Source organism: Ailuropoda melanoleuca, chromosome 2, assembly GCF_002007445.2.
Source record: "Ailuropoda melanoleuca isolate Jingjing chromosome 2, ASM200744v2, whole genome shotgun sequence".
In the NCBI taxonomy this organism is placed as follows: domain Eukaryota; kingdom Metazoa; phylum Chordata; class Mammalia; order Carnivora; family Ursidae; genus Ailuropoda; species Ailuropoda melanoleuca.
In genome coordinates, this window is record NC_048219.1 from 67,311,529 (window position 1) to 67,334,637 (window position 23,109).

At 35.5% G+C, this 23,109-nt stretch overlaps 1 protein-coding gene across 6 annotated transcripts in view; it reads right to left on the bottom strand.

The window, feature by feature from the left end:
• The window catches only part of DPYD (dihydropyrimidine dehydrogenase), a 966,631-nt gene that overhangs the window by 938,314 nt on the left and 5,208 nt on the right, over positions 1-23,109 (bottom strand). The window contains exon 2 of one of the 6 annotated variants that reach the window (XM_034653963.1): positions 3,087-3,152. The exons of the other annotated variants lie outside the window; for them this stretch is intronic. Within the exon in view, the coding sequence (XP_034509854.1) occupies positions 3,087-3,089 (3 nt within the window). The 5' untranslated portion in view covers positions 3,090-3,152. The remainder of the gene's footprint in view (positions 1-3,086; positions 3,153-23,109) is intronic. 6 annotated transcript variants of the gene reach the window in all.

Genomic DNA, 23,109 nt, shown 5'->3' on the forward strand with positions numbered 1-23,109 from the left:
GGCTCCAACCCATGAAGCCCAACCCAAGGATTGAACTCTGGATCCTGAGATCAAGGCCTGAGCTGAGATCAAGAGTCAGGTGCTTAACCTAATAATGAACCACCCAGGTATCTCTCACCTATGTGTTGTTTATTGAGTCTATGTATACCTCTATACACATACCTCTGCTCACATCACTCTCTATATCTAGGATACACCCACTTTATGTTAGTTGAGATGCTAACTTCCTTAAGTTCTGAGAACTATTTCCTCTAATATGTAAGAAGCACTGTCCCTCCCTCTATTTAGATTGTATCTGTGAACTTCTACAGACTCTAATGCCACTGTCATTCATTTGACACAGAAGGAAATGACGTTAAGAAATTATTAATATATATTGACCTCTCCCATCACAATGGTCACTAAAACCCTCAGAAGTGAGGATATATTTTATATAGCCCCCTGTCCTCAAAACCAAGCAAACTTCACTAGTGAAAATTGGCAAAAAAAAAAAAATTAAAGGATAAATTTTCTTAGCAAAACAATTATACCAAAAAGCAGCAAGAAACTTCCACTTGGAGAGTAGAAGGATTTTAATGCTCCCAAATAAAACAGAATTCTGTTTTCTTCTTCGTGTTCATTCTATTGCAGAGGACAAAGAGAACACCATTCAGTACTTGTCAGCAGTTACACAAATTTTAAGCCATATAATCATTAACTTCTTCGAAATGGGAAGTCAGTGTTTTCCTCACTTTCACTGAAAGGTTTAATCATGCAACTCACTTGCTGAAGCAGCAGTGAAACACTTTGAACTGAACCTTGAAATCCGTGGTAATATAAAGTCAGCAACAAGTTCTGACAAGAAAACAAATGAATTACTTGTTGTTATCTGCTCTTCAAATGTTCTCAGGACAAATTTTGGATTTTATTATGCAACACAGACACCTCCAACATGAGAAAGACATGGTCCCTACAACAAAGAAGCTGCAGACCGCTGGAGGCAGCAGCCAAGACAAAATAAAAATAAAGTGGTTTGAGTTCGTAGAGTACTGCAAGGTGCTGTGAACTCAGAAGGTGAGTCTAGGAAAGGCTAAATTTAAAGGATTTTTTTATTTTTTAAATGCATATGCGGTAATCTTTAAAATATAAAGGAGATCTTTTAAGAAATCTCCATTAAGAGAAAGTATGATGTTATTTGCAACAATAAAAAGCTGGAAAATACCTACCAGAAAGAGAAAATTTAAATTACAGTCTCTCTACAGTAGAGTATACCTGTACCTACAGAGTCTGTATAGGGCTTAATATACAGACCTACTAAAAATCATGTTTATGAGGATTTTTAATGGTATGTAGAAATACTGTTGGTATAATGGAAAGTTTTTAAAAAGGGTAGAAATCAAATCTATATCTGAAATAAGATCAGTTCTATTAGACACAACTTTGTATATTAAATAATATTTGAAAATACAAAATTCATGTAATTACTACTGAAGCCACTTATGTTCTCTTAATTAATAAGTGATATCTAGTATCCTTAATTAATGCACTTTGAGTGCCTACAGAGAATGGTCTCCATTTAAAAAGTCGTAGTATTAGGTAGTGGAAAATATTCAGTGTGAAGTCAGATCAAGGTATTTCAATTCTTTAACAAACATGAACTAGCAATTCCAACTTAGGGGCATCAATACCTCACTTTAAATAATGTAAATTTAAACCTAAAGCAAGATATAATGAAATGATGACTCTTCTACTAATCTGCATTTATAATTAAATACTACTTGACCTAAACTGGTTTCCTTCCAAGGATGAATAAAATTAACTCTTTGCATCTACTTTGGGTCTTCTGGATTTAGTATATTTGTTTGAATGGACTTTAAATATTAACATTTGATTGCCCATTCTAATTCAGAAATCCTATTCCAACACTCATTGAACTCTATCAATCAAATTTATCAAAGAAATATGAAAAACATTTAGTCTCTTTAATATATATAAGGCTCACATAAATTAATAAGAAAACAAAAAATCCTATAAAATAGGAAAAGGGCATGAACATTTTACAGAGAAATGCATGCATATTTTCAATCTAAGAGGGACAAAAATAGAAATGTTTAGGTACCCATTGGGTCTTCATTGCACGTAAGTTTCTGCTTCTATCACTACTGGAAATGCTCTTGCCAAATCTCTGATGATGACCACACTGCCCAATACTTCTCTTTGTGCTTATGTTGTTACATATTTTTTTCATATTTACTGCTTTTTTTTTAGTTTTTTTTTTTTAATTACAGAAAGAGAGAGAGAGGAGGGGCAAAGTGAGAGGGAGAGGGAGAGAGAGAATCCCAAGCAGGCTCCACACCCAGAGCATCCATGTTGTCTCAAATGATAGCATTTCCTTCTTTTTTATGGCTAAATAATATTCCTCGTGTTTGTGTATGTGTGTGACTTTCTTTATCCAATCATCCATTGATAGATTTTTGAGTCACTCTATGTCTTGGCTATTATAAATAGTGCTGCAATGAACATGGGTGTGCAGGTATCTTTTCAGATACTGATTTCTATCCTTTAGAAATATACCTAGAACTGGGATTTCTGGGTCATTTGGTAGTTCCATTTTTAATTTTTTAGGAAACTCCATACATTTTCCTGATGGCTGTATTGATTTAAATGCTCACCAACAGTGTGCAACGGTTCCCTTTTCTCCACATGTTCACCTACTGCCTTTTTGGTAATAGCTATACTAACAGGTATGAGGTGATATCTCATTGTGGTTTTGATTTGCGTCTCACTGATTAGAGATGTTTACCACATTTTCATATATCCTGTTGGCCATCTGTATATCTTCTTTTTCAGAAATGTCTATTTGGGTACTGTTCCCATTATTTAATTGGGTTGTTTTCCTGATATGGATTTGCCTATTCCAGACATGCTATATAAACTTTCATAACTTATTTTTTTTCATTTAGCACAATGTTTCAAGGTCTATTCATGTTGCATTTTACTTTTATATGTTATAAACATGCTATATGCATTCATTATTTAAGTAGTCAATTACCTTCTAATGAGATTTAAATAATAAGTAAAAATCATACATTTACCCATGTAGTTACCATTTTTGCAGTTTTGTATTCCTTGGTGTAGATCCATACTTCCACCTGGTATCATCTTCCTTCTGTCTGAAGGACATGACTTCCTTTAACATTTTTTATACTGCAAGTCTGCTGTTGATAACTTCTTTCAAATTCTGAGTCTTTTTTCACCTTTGTGTTTTGTTTTGTTTTTTGTTTTGTTTTGTTTTGTTTTGTGAGAGCGTGCGTGAGCAGGTGGGGAGGGGCAGAGGGAGATGGAGAGAATCTTAAGCAGACTCTGTGCTGAGCACCAAGCCCCACAGAGGGCTCAATCTCGGCACCCTGGGATCATGACCTGAGTGGAAATCAAGAGTTGGGCTGTTAACGGATGGAGCCACCCAGGTATCCCCACCTTTGTTTTTGAACGCTAATTTCACTGGTATAGAATTCTAGCTTGTTCATGGGGATGTACTGTATGGTGATTAACATAATATAATAAAAAAAAAAAGAATTCTAGCTTGTTCAAATATGTTGCTCTGTTGTTTTTTCACTTGCATTGTTTCCAAGAAGAAATCTGATTTTGCTTTATTGTTGTTCACACCTAGTGTGCCCTTTTTCCCCCTCTGGTTGTTCCAAAGATTTTCACTTTACCACTGGCTTTCAGCTATTTGATTATGATGTGCCTTGGTGTAGTTTTCTTCATGTTTCTTCTGCTTGGACTTCATTGTTCTTTCTGAACCTAAAATGGATTTATTTTTCAAATGTGTTTTCTGTCTTCCCACCCCTCTACCTCTCCTCTCCTTGGGGGATTCCATTTACATGGATATTAGGCCACTTGAAGTTGTCCCACAGCTCACTGATACTCTTTTTTTTTCTCTCTCTCTCTGGGTTTCATTTTGGATAGCTACTATGGCTACAGCTTCATGTTCACTATCTTTTCTTCTATAATATCTAATCTGTTTTTTAATCTTATCCAGCGAATTCTTAATCTTAGACATTGTAGTTGCCATTTCTGAAAGTTCAATTTGGCTCTTCTATCTTCTACATCTCTATTTAATTTTTTGAACATATAGGATACAGTCATAACTGTTAATGTACTCTGCTAATTCTAACATCTGTGTCAATTTTGCCAGTTTTGAATTTGGTTCAGTTTGTTGATTTTTATCCAGATTACGGGTTTCATTTTTACACTTCTTTTCAAAGATGGCTGGTAATCTTTAATTGGATGCCAAATATTGTAGATTTCACCTTCATGGGTGGGGGATGTTTTTGTATTCCTATAAATATTTTTTGAGTTTTATCTAATGCATGGTTGAGTTATATAGAAAGTTTGATTTTTCAGGTTTTGCTTTAAGGCTTCCGAGGAGGTACTTGAGCAGCATTTGGTCTAGGGCTAATTATTGTCTACTACTGAGTCAAGAAATTTCTGAGAACCCACTGTCCTGAGAATCATGAAGATTTCCAGTTTGGTGGGAGCAGGCAATATTCCCAGACCAGTATGAATGTCAAGTACTGTACCTTCTAGTTATCTCAGATTTTTCTTTACCTAACTTTAGGTCATTTTTCTCTTCTCACATTCATGGGCTGATCATTACTCTGGAAAATTCATGGGGAAACTTTTGCAGATCTCCTGGTCTCTCTAAGACCAGCTCTCTCCCATTATGTTCTACAAACTCTAGCTGCCTTGGTCTTCTCCCCCGACTCTCAGCTCTGTCCTCTCAACTGAAGAAGTCCACTAGGCTCCATGTGAGTTCCATTTCCTGAAATGAAACCTGTAATTTCAAGACAGTATGCTGGGGAAATACCGGGGCTCTCCTCATTTGTTTTACATCTCCCAGGGATCACTATCTTTTGTTGCCTGAGAGCTAATGTCTTGAAAACTATTGTTTTATATCTTTCATTTCTTTTTCATTGCTTCAGGTAGAAATGTATGCAGAAAAGGGTTAATTCAATAAGCCTGAGTTGCTCAAGTCCTGTACATTCCTATATCAGAAGTGGCCCTTGATCCACTCCTGGGAACATTCTGTCTGACAAAAGTGTTTTTGTGTGCCTGAGGCCTTGGACAATGCTATACCAGCTAACTAGAAAGTTTAATCACTTGAACATCTGATTTTTCACTGGTGGTCTAAAGCTCAAGTAACTACTGACCAGGACCCAGGCAGTGTGCACTATAGCTAAATCGTGGAAGGAACCAAGATGCCCTTCAACAGATGACTGGATTAAGAAGATGTGGTCCATATATACAATGGAATATTACCCAGCTATCAAAAAGAACGATTTCTCAACATTTGCTGCAACATGGACAGCACTGGAGGAGATAATGCTAAGTGAAATAAGTCAAGCAGAGAAAGACAATTATCATATGGTTTCTCTCATCTATGGAACATAAGAACTAGGAAGATCGGTAGGAGAAGAAAGGGATAAGGAAAGGGGGGGAATCAGAAGGGGGAATGAAGCATGAGAGACTATGGACTCTGAGAAACAAACTGAGGGCTTCAGAGGGGAGGGGGGTGGAGGAATGGGATAGGCTGGTGATGGGTAGTAAGGAGGGCACGTATTGCATGGTGCAATGGGTGTTATACACAACTAATGAATCATCGAAATTTACATCAAAAACCAGGGATGTACTGTTTGGTGACTAACATAATAAAAAAATATTATTATTAAAAAAATTTAAAAAAAAATAAAGCTCAAGTAACTGAAGTCAGTCATGTAGCACTACACAGCTGTTTAACTAATGCCCAATAGAAACCCAGGACTCTAAGGCTTAGGTCAGCCTTCTTGGCTGGAATACTCCATTCATGTTGTCACACATTGTTGCTGAAAGAATTAAGCATGTTCCACATAATTCCATAGAGAGAGAATACATAGAAGCTTGTGACTGGTTTCTTCTAGATTTTGACCTGTGCCTTTTCTCTTTGTTGACAGCAATCCATCCTTTCATTGTAATAAACCGTAATCATGAATATAAAAACTTCTGAGTTCTTTGAGTACTTCTAGTGAGTTAGGAGACTGAGAGTAGCCCGGGGGACCCCAGAAACAAAATGTAAATCCATTCCGTATTACTCCATCTCGAGCAGAAGTCGAAGCAGAGACACGAGTACCAAATTTTAGTGGCCACTCCTTCCCACACAACTTAACTTTGCAAAGCACCTTGACAAAAAATATAGAAAAGTTCTCAAAATGGCAATAAAGTGATATCTCTACTCACTTTTATATTCAACTAAGTGCCAGCCAGTAAGATATATTTAGAAGTCTGGGTCTTATGGGAAGTCTCATAAAAGGGAGGAATGCACCTTTCTCTTTCCCTTCTTTCTTTTGGAGCTCTGGCTTCCAACTTGAACAATGGGATGGACTTGAGAGTATCAGAACGGAAAAATAGAAACCTGTTGACAAGAAAAAGGTGCCGCATACCCTATATCTCTAGACTTCTTTACATCACAAGAAATAAATTACTTCCTTGTTTAAGCCAATTCCATTATTTTTTTTTCCTATTAAATGCCTCATAATCTAGTTCTTACAGTGCCCAAGGTGATCCTGGTGGCCAACTAGGTGTGGGAAGCATTGATAGTCCAATCAACAAGGGAAAATATTCAGAACCGGAGTGTATATAAATGTCAAAATGAAAGCATTTGGTTTATGTGCTTAAAAGACAAATGGGAAATCACATCAGCATAAGTCAGTATTTTTCTTGAAATCCATCAAAATGTCAAAAATCCTAAACCCAAAATTACTCATTTCAAAAAATGATCAATGGAAATTTTGCTGTGCCAGCATAGGAAAAAGAAAAAAAGATTCATTTTAATCTCCACTGATTGACTACTAAAAGCTTTCTTCACTTTAACTGACAGGAATTTTTTTACAATGTGGCACAATTATGTAAATAAAAATTTACCCAATGTTCCTTTATAAACTGTTTTCTGGAAACTTTCCATAACTATCCCCTGTACACAACTCCCTCCCTTCAATCCACACTCCCAAAAAGGCTGTGTCAAACCCCCTCTACCAGGCTGTACTAGATAACACACTTCTGTGCTCTCAAGATATACCCGCCTCTATCAATATTCTCTGACTTAATTTCAGGATTTGTTCTCAGCCTTATACATATTTCAAACAAGAAGACAGTTTAACTCTTTTTTCTCAAAACTGTACAAGGTCTCTATTTGAAAAAAACAAAAATATTTAGACACATTTTGCTAATGTTCTTGTACTGGATGCCTGTTTATAATAGCTGATGTTGAATAAAGGCTTTCAGTATGCCAAACACTTTTCTAAGTATTTTTCAAGTTTATCATCACAATAATCCTATGATGTCATTAGTATTATTATTGCCAGTATACAGACAAATCAAAATCATGAGAAGGCTGAAGAAGTGACACATTTTCTAACCGACATTTGTTGGCTTCGGGTTCTATACCGTTAGTCACTACTCTATACTTCCTCCATGGACAGCAATAATAATAGCTTCATATTTAATTTTAATGTATGTAACTCAAGGACTGCTGTATATTCACTGTAAATGCTGAAATCAGTTATACATTGGGGAGACACAGTGTAAACAAGACCTGAATTCAGTCAGCCTTAAAGATGAATCTATCACCTACCTATTAGCCACAGCATCTAACAAACTGCCTGACACACATTGGCTATGTGTTGTTGATTTAAACGAAGAAAAATAAGCAATCTCAGAAATATTGTTAAGGAATCTCTAGCAGGACTTGATGACAATAAATATAACTTGTGAAGAGACAGAAAAATAAATGTACCTCCCTTGTCACCAATTTGGTGATTACAAGAAACACTGATGACTATAATGGGTAATCACAGAAAATAAAAAGTTGGGATAGAGAACTAGCTTGAGAAAAAATGTTCAATTCTTTTTGGCACATCGCTTGAATATTGATGTCATTCACAAATGATATATATGCTAAAAAAAAACTGACAGTGAAATATACCCTGTTTCAGTGCCTTTCAATTGTTGGATTTGAATTAAGTCCAGACATGTTATCCGAAAAGCTAAGATTTTTCCCTAATTGTGAAGAAATCACAGATGCTCTGGTACCAAAAATACAGTTTACAACTCAGAAATGCCAAGTAACACTACTCCCATTATAATAGAAATTATATGCTTGACACTTAAAATGTACAAAATGTTTTTACATACATTATTAATCATGTATACCAAATGTAATCCACACCATCTAAAATTTTCTCTATATGTGCCTGTCTGCCCCACTAGACTTTAAGCTTACTGAGTATAATGACTGGCAATGACTCATTGCAGTATCTTCAGTACCTTGTATGAGGTATAATATAAAGGATGCTCGCAATGAATTGAACTGCACCTCCTTAGGATGTTAGAGCCGTTTACAGATGGACCACATACAGTGAAAGGACAATACAAGTAAAAGACAGTAAAGATCAGGACAAAGTCTCCTGACTCCATTACATTACCACTCTCATACAAAATATTACTCTAAAGGTGTTCCCCCAAACATTTTCACATCACCTCTGACCCTACTTATGATTGGAAATCATATCTAAAAGTAGAAATGGAGCAAGAAGATGTATAAATACCAAGACCAGAGAGAGGCATAATAGGTCAGAAGTTCAGTGTTTCAGATTTACTGGATAAAGCTAGATTGCTTTTATTTCCACAGGAAAGATTACATGATCCCTACATTTAAAATAATTCTTTAAGCATTAAAAGTTTGCCATTGCATTGAAATACTCTTCATCTCAAGATGAGTAAATTAGCGCCATCACTTTCAATACAAAACTTCTTACTCTTCAGCTGTCATTTTACAGATTCATACTGAAAATAAATTTTAAGCAGAGTTACATTGCGGTGCAATGAGTAATAATTTCATCAAATTAGTAGCATTCAGCTTCTAGTGAGATTTCTTTATTATTTTAGTCATAGCATATTTTGTAAAAGGAACATACTAAACAGAACCATTTACCTTTTAAGACTTTCCTTAAATAGGGCATACCACTAGGAAACAATCAGCTATTATTCCCTATTTCTATCTAAATAACTGTAATAACTTCCAGGTGTTTGATAAAAGGCACTTCCCATCACTATATAGATCCATACTTTCTATAAGCCTTGCTGGCACTTAAACTTGTTCAAAGGTATAAACATTTTTCTCAAGGATGATAGATATTAGGTTGTAATTAAGGTTATTGTGCCAGCATAGAAGATAATTTGACTTAATGGAAGACTTTCTGTGATGGAAATTAACAAGTTTCCTATATAATTATATAACAAGATCGATTTTGAGCAACATTTGTGCTATTTACACACTTACTAACATTTAAGGAAGCAAAGGCTAGATGATTTAACAGACCTCCTGAAGTATTTACTATGAAGTGAAATAACTCAAAGAACTAGACACAATCTGTTTAACAACATCACAAAGAATGTAGTATCTCAGATTTCTTTTACCTTAAAGTTTGTTACAGCGAACATAACATTTTTATTGAAGAGTAAAAAAAAAAAAAAAAAAGTTTTAAAGTGACATTTAACCATCCTAAAAATATAGGTTATAGAACTACAGGAAGCATCTGATAACTGTAAAAAATAATATCTAAATGGGGTTTCTTACAATTTGTGAGTCAACTCCAAACAAACTTCTGTTACAACCAGAATCTTGAAACAAGCAAAATATATTAGTGTAGCAAAACAATATCTAACATAGGCAAGGCTGTGGAAATGTCTTGTATTTATTAAATTAATTCTATTATTAACATAGCAATAAGTTTAGGATCAATAACATCCTTTAAAATCATTCCTTGGAAAATTTTTCTTTTTTTTTAATATTTTATTTATTTATTTGATGGAGAGACAGACAGCCAGCGAGAGAGGGAACACAAGCAGGGAGAGTGGGAGAGGAAGAAGCAGGCTCCCAGCAGAGGAGCCCAATGCGGGGCTCGATCCGAGAATGCCAGGATCACGCCCTGAGCCGGAGGCAGACGCTTAAGGACTGAACCACCCAGGTGCCTCTTGGAAAACTCTCCTTGATATTATCTTATAATTCATTGTTTTTTAAGCCCATCCATTATTTGGCTATTTAAATTATAGTAGAGGAACCCAGAAATCCAAATATCTAGGGTTTTAAAATCTTAAACTTCAAGTGGCCTTTTAAAAAATATATTTATTTTTAAGCCACAGTTTTCATGCAGGTATACTATTTTAAAACTATCAAATTAAATAATTACATAGATTCTCTTATTTCATTTTCAGATTAACTGAGAACCAAACCGCTTTGTGTTGAACACTGTACTACAAATCATGGTTACACATTGTGTAACTCTTAAGTATTCACCATGTACCATAATTAATTCAAAATTGTACAGTAGTAAAGATCCAAAAGGGGCAAGGGTTAACCTAATATAAATTAGCCATAGATACACCCTTTAAAAACTTTTTTTAATCCTCAAATATGGACTGGTTGTCTTGACAGTGACATTATTATTGTTACAAAGTAGAATGCAAAAGAAAAATATCCTTCAGTGTAGGAGACCAGTGAACCAAAGTTTTATAACACATATCTAAATATATAGAAACTATAGAAGGAAAATATATATACATATATATGTATGTATACACATAGATATATATATATAGTAGAATATATGTAGATATATATGTAGAATCCCCAACCAACTCCGGCCTTTTAGTCCATTGTGCCTGTTTCTTTTTCCTAATTTCTCCAACAAATAATCTGTCCTGTCAGAGGTCAAAGTAGCCAGAAAAGGGCAAAACTGGTCAGTTAACATCATATTGAGAAGTGATTGATGATATTTCATCAGCTCCCTCCACTGCAACCATCTGGTTTGTGGATTAGAAGCTGTTCAAACCTTGCTTCATTTACACATGTGAAGGACTCCTTGAAGAACCCATTATAAAATATCTGATTGGGAAATTTTGTGAATACCTGGGGGGGGGGCGATGAGGTAACATTTGAAGGACTTCCCATTCCTATACTTCTTTGATTCCTTATTTTCTTGTCATGTATTTTAATGTCTGAATAAACAGCAATGTAAAATTGAGCTCATATTCATAGGTTTTAGTTTCCAATTCACTACTGAATTTAATCAAACCATTTAACTTTTCTATGCCCTTGGTTTCAACATTTCTGAAATTGATGCATCTTTGTAAGGCTGGAAACAAGCTCATAAGTGAGGCAACGGGGGAAAAAAATGTTGTAAGTGCACAGACCACATTCACCCTTCTTTAACTCCACCAGCTCCTATACTTAAACTTGTCTTACACTTGACCCATTTCAGCCAGGGAAGCCCTCTACCGCCTGTCTCTAAAAATAGATACTTAACTCATTTTTTTGGTCCTTGAATTACTGGAGATCAGAGTGAAGGTGGGAGGAGATTGCAACAAAAGTTACATGAATTTCTTTATGATCATTTATTAAACAACATCAAAATAATAGTGTAAAAGTAAATGATTAAGTTGGGTGAATGTAAATTTATAACATACAGACTTTAATTCTAACGCCTTAATTCTGAACCATCACCCCAAAGCACCTTTTACTTTCTATCTTGATTTATAGCTATTTGTGAATTTGCCTCATCTTCCATTCTGGTATCATAAGCTCATTTAGGAGAGACACATTTATCTTTCTAGCCAGTCTCCACCTGTACTTAATGTAGTGCCTAGGATATAGCAAGTACTTAATAATTACTTATAAAAGTGAATGAAGGTATATTTTGTTGTTAAGCTTTGGAGAAAAAATTATTTATTTTTTAATGTGGATTTTAAAAGTCATCTTTGTGGTTCTTTGCCATATTTGATAATAAACATCTTTTTCTCTCATACAAGGATTGTACATGTCTGTAAGTTAAAAAACTTTATGATAATACCAGCTTATATTTGCATTTGTTCTTAATTCATTTGTTCCAAACAAAACACTATGTGGTAGATAGGAAAAGTATCATGATCTCCATTTCATAGATAGGGAAATTAGCTTAAGTTCACAAAGCAAAAAACTGGCAGAACTAGGACTTTAATAGCATATTTAGGACTCTTTAAAATATGACATTTTACCCTAATTACTTTCTTAAGCTATGAATTTGAATGCAATAAAGATCTCTTCTCTTATGAATGTTAGATATCACCAGCCTCACTACCATTACCTCTAAAGTATCTTCCCTCCTTCCCGTTCTTCCTTTCACAAATATCCCAGCTTCTTTGTAATCCTTACCAAAATCTGTATTTATTTGCAGGGCGCCTGGGTGGCTGAGTCGGTTAGGTATCTGACTCTTGGTTTCGGTTCAGGTCATGACTTCAGGATCCTGGGACCAAGCTCCATATCAGCCTCCCAGCTCAGCGGAGTGTCTGCTTGTCTCCCCTTCTCTCTCTGCTCCATTCTCCCCCCTCACAATCTCTCTCTAAAAGAAATAACTAAATCTTTACAAAAAAAAATCTGTATTTATCTGCTTGCTAGGACTGCCATAAAAAAAAATTACCACAAATTGGGTACCCTTAAAACAATAGCAATTTATTACCTTACAGTTCTGGAAGATACAAGCATGAAATCAAAGTGTCAACTGAGCCATATGCCCTCTGAAACCTGGAGGGGAGACTCCTTCATTGTCAATTCAAGGTTCCAGTGTCTGCTGGCAATCCCCACTATTCCTTGGCTTGCAGATACATTACTCCAACCTCAGCTTCTAATTACATGGCCATCTTTCCTGAGGTATCTTTTACATCATCTTTCCTCTGTGTTCCACTCCTTGTATCTGTGTTCCTGTCATCTACCCACCCCTTGGTCACCCCACCACTCTGTCCAAATGCAGTGAGAATTTAAATCAAGTTCTCTTTCACACCCCACAGTTCTTTACAGCAGTCTTAGTTTCAACAGTCATTTGGATCATCCAGCATCTGCCCCTTATTCAACCATTTCACCACCAATAATTGTTTCTTCCTTCCACATCAACAAGGGCACCATCCACCTTGGTTATGTTCTTAACCTTTTTATTACTAATTATCACACCATCTACAAAAGCACACCACTCTAACCTCCACCTCTTGCACTTTCATACTCTTAACACCTTCCAACAACTCTTTGACCTTACTGACACCACCATCCCATTGAGCACACCACCTCTGATATTCTATTCATTTTTCCCTACTATTCTGAATTCCCTCACATTAGATTCCATTATCTACCACTATGACTTCATGACACCCTTAATTCTCTACCCCTCTCTCACACCAACATTATTGCCCAGGTAAATCTTAACCCAATTAACTACTCTTTGTCCAAACCCAAGCAGTTAAAAGTGGCTAGAAGAAATCACATTCATGCTAAATTCTTAACAAATTTCAAATGGAAAACATACACTGCCTAAAAATCCTACTATCGTTCCTTATTATTTTCATGCTCCCATTTTCCAGAAAGTTTAGTCATACTTTCATCTGTTCTTCAGATTTATGTCCTGTTTTCCTCTCATCCTCAATTAATGACTTTGCCTCATACTCTTATTGAGAAACTAAAAACCATCAGATGGGAACACCCACTATGGCACCTGCCATCCATATTAGTTTAATGTTTAAACTTCTCAATCCTATTCCCCCTCACCAAAAGAATCCCTTTACACAGAAAATTATCCCTTCTGTGTCCTTTAACACTGGTGTCTCTTTCTATTGGATTTCTTTCATTAGCATATGTACATGCTCTATTCTCCCCCTCCACCTACTTCCCAATTTCTGTGTTCTGCTGTAGAGCAAAACTTTACCCCAGAAATAGTGTCACTATTTCACTTTCTTATCTCCTGTTCCCTTCTCAATCCATTCCAACTGGACTTCTTTTTCCAATAGCTATTTTTAAATTCACAATTTCTCCATGCTACCAAATTATAAGGAAACTTTTATGCCCTCATCTTACCCTCTCAACAGCAATAAAGAGAGTTGACTATACCACCACCTTCCTCCTTCCTTGTATTCTATGACACCACAGACTCATGGCTATTTTTTCTTCTTCTAAATGCCTAAGTCACCAACCCTTTGTCTAGTTACACTGTCTCTAAGTGATTTTACTCAGGCCCAGGATTTTAAACTCATTTTTGTATCAATAATCCCCCACTTTCCATCTCTAGCTATGATTTCTTTACTAACCTCCAAATACTCATTTCCAGTGGCCTATTTAATATCTTTACTTTGATCTAATAGGGATTTAAAATTTAATGTCATTAAATGCAACACTTGTATCTCATAGACCTGTTATTTCTTTTTGCCCTTCAGATTAAGTCCAATCCCATTTCTTTAATTTTCTTTCTTTGTTCCTCAAAAGCCATGGCAGACTCCTTCTGGTACTTCAGGTTTAAGTTGAAATGTCACCTCCACAAGGAGGCCTTCTCTGACTACCCCAAATAAAGGAGGCCCCAACAGTCGTTCTGCATCATATTATTGTGGTTTACTTTTACCAAAGCTCATGATGCTATCTGAAATTACCACGCACTTTGAAATTTTTACAGCCTTTTATTTTTATACTAATGTACTTTTACTGAGAGCAGAAATCTTTTCTGTCTTGTTTGCAGGTATGTTTCCAAAATATGGACTAGTTTCTAGTATACAGTAAGAAATTAATAAATATTTTTAATATATAAGAGAAAAATCTAAATTTCTGTGTTTAAAACATCAAAATAACAGATTATCAAAGAGATAGAGAGGTCATTGGAGTCAAAAAGATAATTGGTAGCCATTATTAATGTTAGAGGCAGTTAGTTAGATTCTAACAGGATGCCCGGAGGCCAGCAAAAAGGAGATCATGGCCAGCTATTGGGAAAGTCAGAGGCCTATCCTGGCAGCACTCCAAAACAAAGTCACAAGAAGCTGGATCAAAGTGGACAGGCCCAAGATGGCTGACAAAGTAGGGCAGAAAGCCATGCAAAATAAGCAAAGTCTAAACCCTGCTTCCAAGAAACACCCACCCCAAATAATAAATATTCCACCCCCCTGTTAACAACCACCAATAAAAGATAGAAACCCAAAGCCCAGGGCCCACAGCGCTCTCTCACTCCATTGCCCCATCTCACATCTTCAGAGCATACTTTTGCTTAATACTTTCCCACTTGTGTCGCTTATTCATTGTTGTGTCTGTCCTTGAATTCTTTCTCATGAGGCGATCGAGAGCCTTCAGGGACATCTTTGGGATAGCCTGGGTCAAGGCCTCAGGGCTGGGGTCTCCCCAGTTCACCCAGCAACATCAGTATTTTGATATTTAATGTTAATTGAGTATTTGCTATATGTTGACACTATTAAAAATGTTGAATATGTAGTATTTCCTTCAACCACACAACAATCCTCTGATATAGGTACTATCACTGTCCCCATTGGACATGTGAGGAAATTAAAACATGAAAAGTTGAAGTTATTTGCCAGTGTCAAAAACTAATATGTGACACAGCTAGGATACAGTGGACATTAGCACTTTAATTCCAGAGTCTACATTCTTTTTTTTTTAATTTTTTATTATATTATGTTAGTCACCATACAGTACATCCCTGGTTTCTGATGCAAAGTTCGATGATTCATTAGCTGCGTATAACACCCAGTGCACCATGCAATACGTGCCCTCCCTACTACCCATCACCAGCCTATCCCATTCCTCCACCTACATTCTTAACCACTAAGCTGTGCTACACTTTCATTTTAATTAAAATAAACAATAATGATCCATTGCATATTACATTATAATAAATACTATAATAGACCAAGCCTACTAGTCCACTGCTATTTCTGAATTTACCTGAAGTTAGTTTCAGTGGATTATATGTTTCCAAAAGAGTATTGATTTTGTTGTGATTTTATAATTAATTAGCATCTAATTTTCTTAAAATCTGTGATGTTTCTACTTTTCTTTTGTATGTGTACTTTATTACTGAAGTATAATTGACTTCCAATATCATATAAGTTTTCAGATGTACAACATAGCAATTTGACACTTATGCACATTATGAAATGCTCACTGTAAGCGTATTTACCATTTGTCACCATACGAAGTTATTACAGTATTATTTACGACATTCCTATACTGTACTTTTTTCCTCCTCATGACTAATTGACTTTATAAGTGAAGGTTTGTATCTCTTAATCCCCTTCACCTATTTTGCCTATCCACTATACCCCTGTTCTCTGTATTTATGGGTCTATTTCTAGTTTTTGTTTGTTCATTTGTCTCGTTTTCTTGAACCTACATCTAAGTGAAATCGCATGGTGTTTGTCTTTTTCAGTCTGACTTATTTTACTTAGCATAATGCCCTCTAAGTCTATCCATGTTGCTGCAGATGGCAGATTTCATTGTTTTTTATGGTTAAGTGGTATTCCATTGTGTGTATGTATACCACTTCTTCTTGATCCATTCATCTGTTGATAGACACTTGGATTGCTTCCATATCTTGACTATTGTAATTAATGCTGCGATGAACACAGGGGTGCATATATCTTTTCATGTTAGTGTTTTCATTTTCTTTGGATAAATTCTCAGAAGTGGAGTTATTGCATCACACAGGATTTTTATTTTTAATTTTTTGAGGCTGAACCAATTTACCTTCCCACCAACAGTGCATATGGGTTCCTTTTTCTCCACATTCTCACCAACACTTATTTTTTGTCTTTGACACTAGTTATTCTGACTGATGTGAGTTATTCTAGTTATTCTGATAGCTCATTGTGGTTTTGACTTGCATTTCCCTGATGATTAGTAATATTGAGCATCTTAAGTATCTGTTGGCCCTTTGTATGTCTTCTGTGGGGAAACAAATATTCAGGTCCTCTGCCCATTTTTATTTTTATTAAAGATTCATTTACGAGAGAGAGAGAGAGAGAGAGAGACAGTGTGCACACATACATGTGAGCAGGGGAGGAGCAGAGGGAGAGAATCCTCAAACAGACTCCTTGCTGAGCACAGAGCCTGGCCTGGGGCTCAATCCCAGGAACCCAAGATCATGACCTAAGCTGAAATCAAGAGTTGGACACTCAACCGGCTGAGCTACCCAGGCGCTCCTGCCCATTTTTAAATTGATTGTTTGTATTTTTGGTGTTCAGTTATATGAGTTCTTTATATATTTTGGATATTAACCTCTTATGGAATACATCATTTGCGAATATCTTCTTCAATTCAGTAGGTTGCCTTCTCATTTTGTTGATGGTTTCCTTTGCTGTGCAAAAGCTTTTTTTAGTTTAATGTAGTTCCTAATTGAGTATTTTTACTTTTGCTTCCCTTTCCTGAAGAGACAGATCCAGAAAAATATTGCTAAGGCCAATGCCCAAGAGATTATTGCTTATGTTTTCTTTTAATAATTTTATGGTTTCAGGGGGTGCCTGGGTGGCTCAGTTGGTTAAGCGTCTGCCTTCAGCTCAGGTCATGATCCCAGTGTCCTGGGACTGAGCTCGTGTCATCCCTGCTCAGCAGGGAGGTTGCTTCTCCCTCTCCTTCTGCCCTTACCCCCCACTCATGATCTCTCTCTCTCTCTCTATTGCTCTCTCTTGTGCACTCTCTCTCTCAAATAAATAAAATGTTTACCAAAAAAAAAAATTTTTTTTTGGTTTCAAGTCCTACATTTAGGTCTTTAATCCATTTTGAGGTTGTTTTTTTTTTTTTTCTATATGGTGATAGAAAGTGCTCCAGTTTCACTCTTTTACATGTTGAGTCCAGTTTTCCCATCACCATTTATTGAAGAGACTATCTTTTCCCATTTTGTATTCTTGTCCCTTTTTGTCATAGATTAATTGACCATGTAAATGTGGATTTATTTCTGGGCTCTTTATTCTGTTTCTTTGATCTAGGTCTAGTTTTATGCCAGTACCATACTATTTTAATTACTATAGCTTTGTAGTGTAGCTTGAAATCTAGAATTGTGATACCTCCAGCTTTTTCTTTTTTCTCAAGATTGCTTCAGGATCTTTTGTGGTTCCATACAAATTTTAAGATTATTTGTTCTAGTTCTGTGAAAAATATTATTGGTATCTTGATAGAGATTATACTGAATCTACAGATTGCTTTGGGTATATAGACATTTTAACAATATTAATTCTTCCAAACCATGAGCATGGTCTATCTCTCTATTTACTTTTGCCATCTTCAATTTCTTTCATCAATGTCTCATAGCTTTCAGAATGCAGATCATTCATCTCCTTGGTTAAATTCAATTCTAGGCATTTTATTCTTTTTTATGGGATTGTTCTCTTAATTTCTCCTTCTGCTACTTCATTATTTGTATTAAAACATAACAGATTTCTGTGTATTAATTTTGTATCCTACACCTTCTGAATGAATTTATTCTAAGAGTTTTCTGGTGTAGTTTTTAGGGCTTTCTACATTTAGTATTATGTGATCTGCATATAATTAACAGTTTTACTTCTTACCTACCAATTTGGTGCCTTTTCTTTTTTCGATCTGACTGCTGCAGGTAGGACTTCCAGTACTATGTTAAATAAAAGTGTAAGAGGGGACCATCTTTGACATGTTTCTCATTTTAAAGGAAAAGCTTTCAGCTCTTCAACACTGATTGTAATGTTAGCCGAGGGTTTTTCATACGTGGCTTTTATTATGTTGAAGTGTGCTCCCTCTAAAGTCACTTTGTTGAGAGATAGTTCTACTTTTCTTATTTGTATTTATTTTTATTTTTCTCTTTTATTTTACTCTTACACTAAAATCCTGCTGAAGTAATTCGTTTAAAAGTAAAGCAGAACTATTTTAAAATGTGGAAAAAGTGTTCAAATTAACCAATATTCAAACAAATACAAATTAAGCCAATCACCACTTTCTTCCCTTCTTGCGTACCATAAGGAAAATAAAAATAAAAATAAATTGCACACACACACACACACGCGCGCACACTTTTGTGTATGTATACATGTGAACACACACACACACACCCAGATTATACTTCTAATATAAAGGCCTAGGGTAAAAGAATGCTTTGAAAATCTGGTCTGATAGAGGGGTTTGAGTAGAGGGAGGGGCACAGGGTGGCAGGTACAATATTAAAGTTTCCATTTTGGTCACACATTGGAACATCAGCAGTTGTTACATTTAGTCATTCAAGATAAAAACCTGATATTTATTCATTTAAAATAACAACCTGACACCCAACTTTACTCTTCCTGTTCTCCCTGGCAGAAAAAATAAGGAAAATTCAAGCAGTCAAGCCATGATCTAGAATGAAGCATCAAATAAGCACTGAGTCCAAATGAAGTCCCATCCACATCAAAGGAAACTATATTTAGATGCCTGTGTGTTCTGTAACCTTGAATGTGGTGGGGGGATGGGGCAAATGAGTAATTGGTTCCAAATGCATTTTGTCCTTTCTGTCTTTGCATCCAATAATGGACCTTTTTTCCTTTTAAAAACACTTTTTTTTAAAAGACATTTAATTCATTTGAATCATGTAGGTAGATGGAAAAGGCAAACTGAAATGCACTATATATCAATGAAGCCAATCCTTTCCAGTGCATTTTAAGCAAAAGGTCTTAAGAAAAAAATATTGAAGCATTATTATAAATAACTAAAACAAAGTAAATATCTGATCATAAAGGACAGGCTTCAATGAATGTTTGTATCTCCACTCCATGGAATCTCATGGTGCTATTCAAAACTATTTAAAAAATTAGTATGAATTGGGAAAAATAGTTCTGATTGGAGAAGAAAGCAAATATAAACCTCGATATGATTAAAACGGTTTAGGAAAAAACTCCTTATGTATAGGAAAGAAAAGTACTAAATTACTTAGCAGAGCTGTTTTGGGTGGTGTGATTATATATGTTTGGGGTCTACTTTTCACCTTTTTTTGGCATTTTTTTCCCTATAATGATCATGAAAAATAATTTTAAAAATTAAATCAAAAGAATGAAAAAAATGTTATAAAAGTTAACCCCCGGAACCTCCCCCCAAAGCATCTTGTTATGAAAGCTGTCATGGTTTATTTAACCCTAGGCATCTGTGAGAAGAACTGAATTATCTTTCCTTGAAGTATGAGGGTTTCAAGCATTCTACTCCAGTACTCCCCAATGTTTATTATGTAAAAATATCTGAAAGAAAGTCCCCAAAGCTTTGAGGTCATTGTGGTACAAGGAATCAGAGAAAGGTAACCTGAATTCCCTATGGGCTAGAAACCCAAGGATTCAATGCTCTGGCTTCCACTGACAATTATCAATCAACAAATGTACTGGAGAAACACTAAGAGACTCCCAACTCCTTTTTAGAATCTCTGATCATAATTTCCAGTTAAAGACAATATCATCCAAGAGATACAACATATGAATTTATGATTTCCAGATCACCTCACAGAACTCCATCCATATATAGAAGGATTGGATTTTTTCTGTGTGTTCAGGAGAAATTTAAAAAATCATTCATTTGATTGAAAAAGAAAAAGGAAAGCAAGCAGGAAGTTTAAAAATCAGTTAAGTATACCAATTCCAATATAATGGGTACAAATGGTATACTTAATCCTACCTAGCATGTAAAATAGAGTAGCCATGACAACACCACGCCTGCAGTTCCTTAACAGGATCACTCAGCAGGTCACATTTCAAACAATTTCACCATTGCCGTATTTTATTACAAACCATCCTTAAAAAACTGATCAATAGGAAACTCACTGAGAAGGCAGCAAACTCTTCACAGTGGTTGAATGATTTCCACAAGGTCAGAGAACAAGGGACCCAACATGTAGAGCAAACATATTTCCAGGTCTGTCCCCTATCCTGGAATACTTGCATTAATTAACATACAGTGAATACACATTCTGTTCTATTATTTTGCTGAAGATTTTCACATGGCTTTTACATTAGACATACTAACATTTTAAATTTTAATATGCTGTCATAGTCACTTTTTAGTATCAAAGGATTTCACAAATATTAAATAAAAGATATAGTTAGATGAATCAATTGTGAGTGGGTAAAACAAGTTGAAAATTAAGGGATGAAGTTTGGAGAGAGAAGTATAAGGGGTGGGGGGAATGGGGAGGATCAGCAGAGAGTGGTGGGTAATAAACTATGGGAGAAGGGGAGGTGCAGTCAGGGCTCCATCCATGAGCACCATCTGTATAAATCAGGCCTGGAGTTGACATGTAATTTTGTGTGGGTCCCCTGAGAAGTGGCCCTCAGGGCTTCATTATTGATGAAGAGATTTTTCTTCAAAGTGGCCCAGTCAGCAATGCCTCAAGGGGACATTCATAAGCACTCATAATATCAATTTCCAAGCACCTGGGAGGTAACGACACAGATTGTCTCTTTAATTATTATGATAGAGGTAGAGGATAGTAAGAATGCTATTACACAACCAAGTTGAAATTCCCAAAGAAGCATAATTACCATAACCTAGTATAAAAAAAGGTAATATTTGAGTCATCTTTTAGAAAAAGCACACTTAACATTTCCTGGTGAAAAATAGGTTGATCTCCAACTGTTTACTTCCTAGGAGGTGAAAAAGTTTTCATGAACATATAGTATGTGTAGGGATACTTAGAAGTCTAGGGAGAAAAAAAAAGTCTTTCAAGCTAATATGCTTACTTAAAGAAATAATAAGCTTAATCCAGTTAGTACAAAGAGAGTTGGGCTTTTTTTGTTGTTGTTGTCAATAATTGTGTAGAAATTTCTTTTCAGAAAAGGATAATACTGGGGCGCCTGGATGGCACAGCGGTTAAGCATCTGCCTTCGGCTCAGGGCGTGATCCCGGCGTTATGGGATCGAGCCCCACATCAGGCTCTTCTGCTATGAGCCTGCTTCTTCCTCTCCCACTCCCCCTGCTTGTGTTCCCTCTCTCGCTGGCTGTCTCTGTCTCTGTCAAATAAATAAATAAAATCTTTAAAAAAAAAAAGGATAATACTAAACCCTTCTAAATATAGTTGAGAATGCCAAGAAATAATTTTCTCCAATGCACTTGTCCTGATATAGTCTCAAAAACACCCAGAAAAACACTAAAAAATTAATCCATATGTATATTGCAGTAAAATAGTAAGGGTAAGACGGAATCAGCCCTGGATTTTAATCTTATTACCTCGTGTATTAGGTGTGGATAATACAGACAAAACCTATGCCACATACTTCCTTTGAATCTTCTTCAGTTTATACTAGAAGGTTGGCTATACAGAGGGCATTAAAGATATTTTTAAAATAGAAATAAATGAAAATGAAGTGGGTCTTTTTAATTTAATCTGAATTTCAGAAAGTCCCCCTTCTCACTGGTAATATCGACAAATAAAATTCAGGAACTTTCTTATAAAACATTTCTGTAACATTACTGAATCTGTAATTAACTTTCATCATAATTCTTTTAACTTCCTAACTGCCCCCCTCCCTCACATATTTTAACAGACTTTGATACCACTAGTTAATTCCTGGAATTGAACAAAATTCCAGCCAAATGACATTTACATAATACACATGATATATGCAGTAGTGATATTTAAAAGAAGCACTACCACTTAAAAAACATATTTTATGTGACATACTCAGTCTGAGGCATTAGATGTATATGACACCAATTAATCATTATAGCTATTGCATGAAATAATTAAACTTAAACCCAATTGACAGAGGAAGAAATGATAGCCCAGGAAAGAACCTGACCACAATCACAAAAATAAAAAAATAAGAAGCCAGAATTAGAACCCAGGCCTGTTTGAATACGATGCTTTCCTTCTTAATCATGAACTGAAGCTTGATTTTGTGAGATACAAAAGAAATAACTGTATACAAAATTACTGACTTCTTAATATCAATAAACAGATATCTGTGGTGAACATTGTAAAAGAAAAGTTATACACTGACTTTACCTCTACCAGCATAACATTTTAATTACAAGCAATGGAAGAAGTAATAATTATAGACCACAGGAAATATATAATCCTATTAAGAGTTATCTCAGTAGTATAATTGGCTCCAGGATATCAGTGAACATCCACACTATTGATGTTTGAGGCCAAAAAATACCTTCTGTTCTGACAAAGAGGATTAAGAGCAAATGAAATCCAGAAGGTAAACATGTCACATTTGAAAATCAAAATTCTGACTAAAGATAAATGTATAATCTTA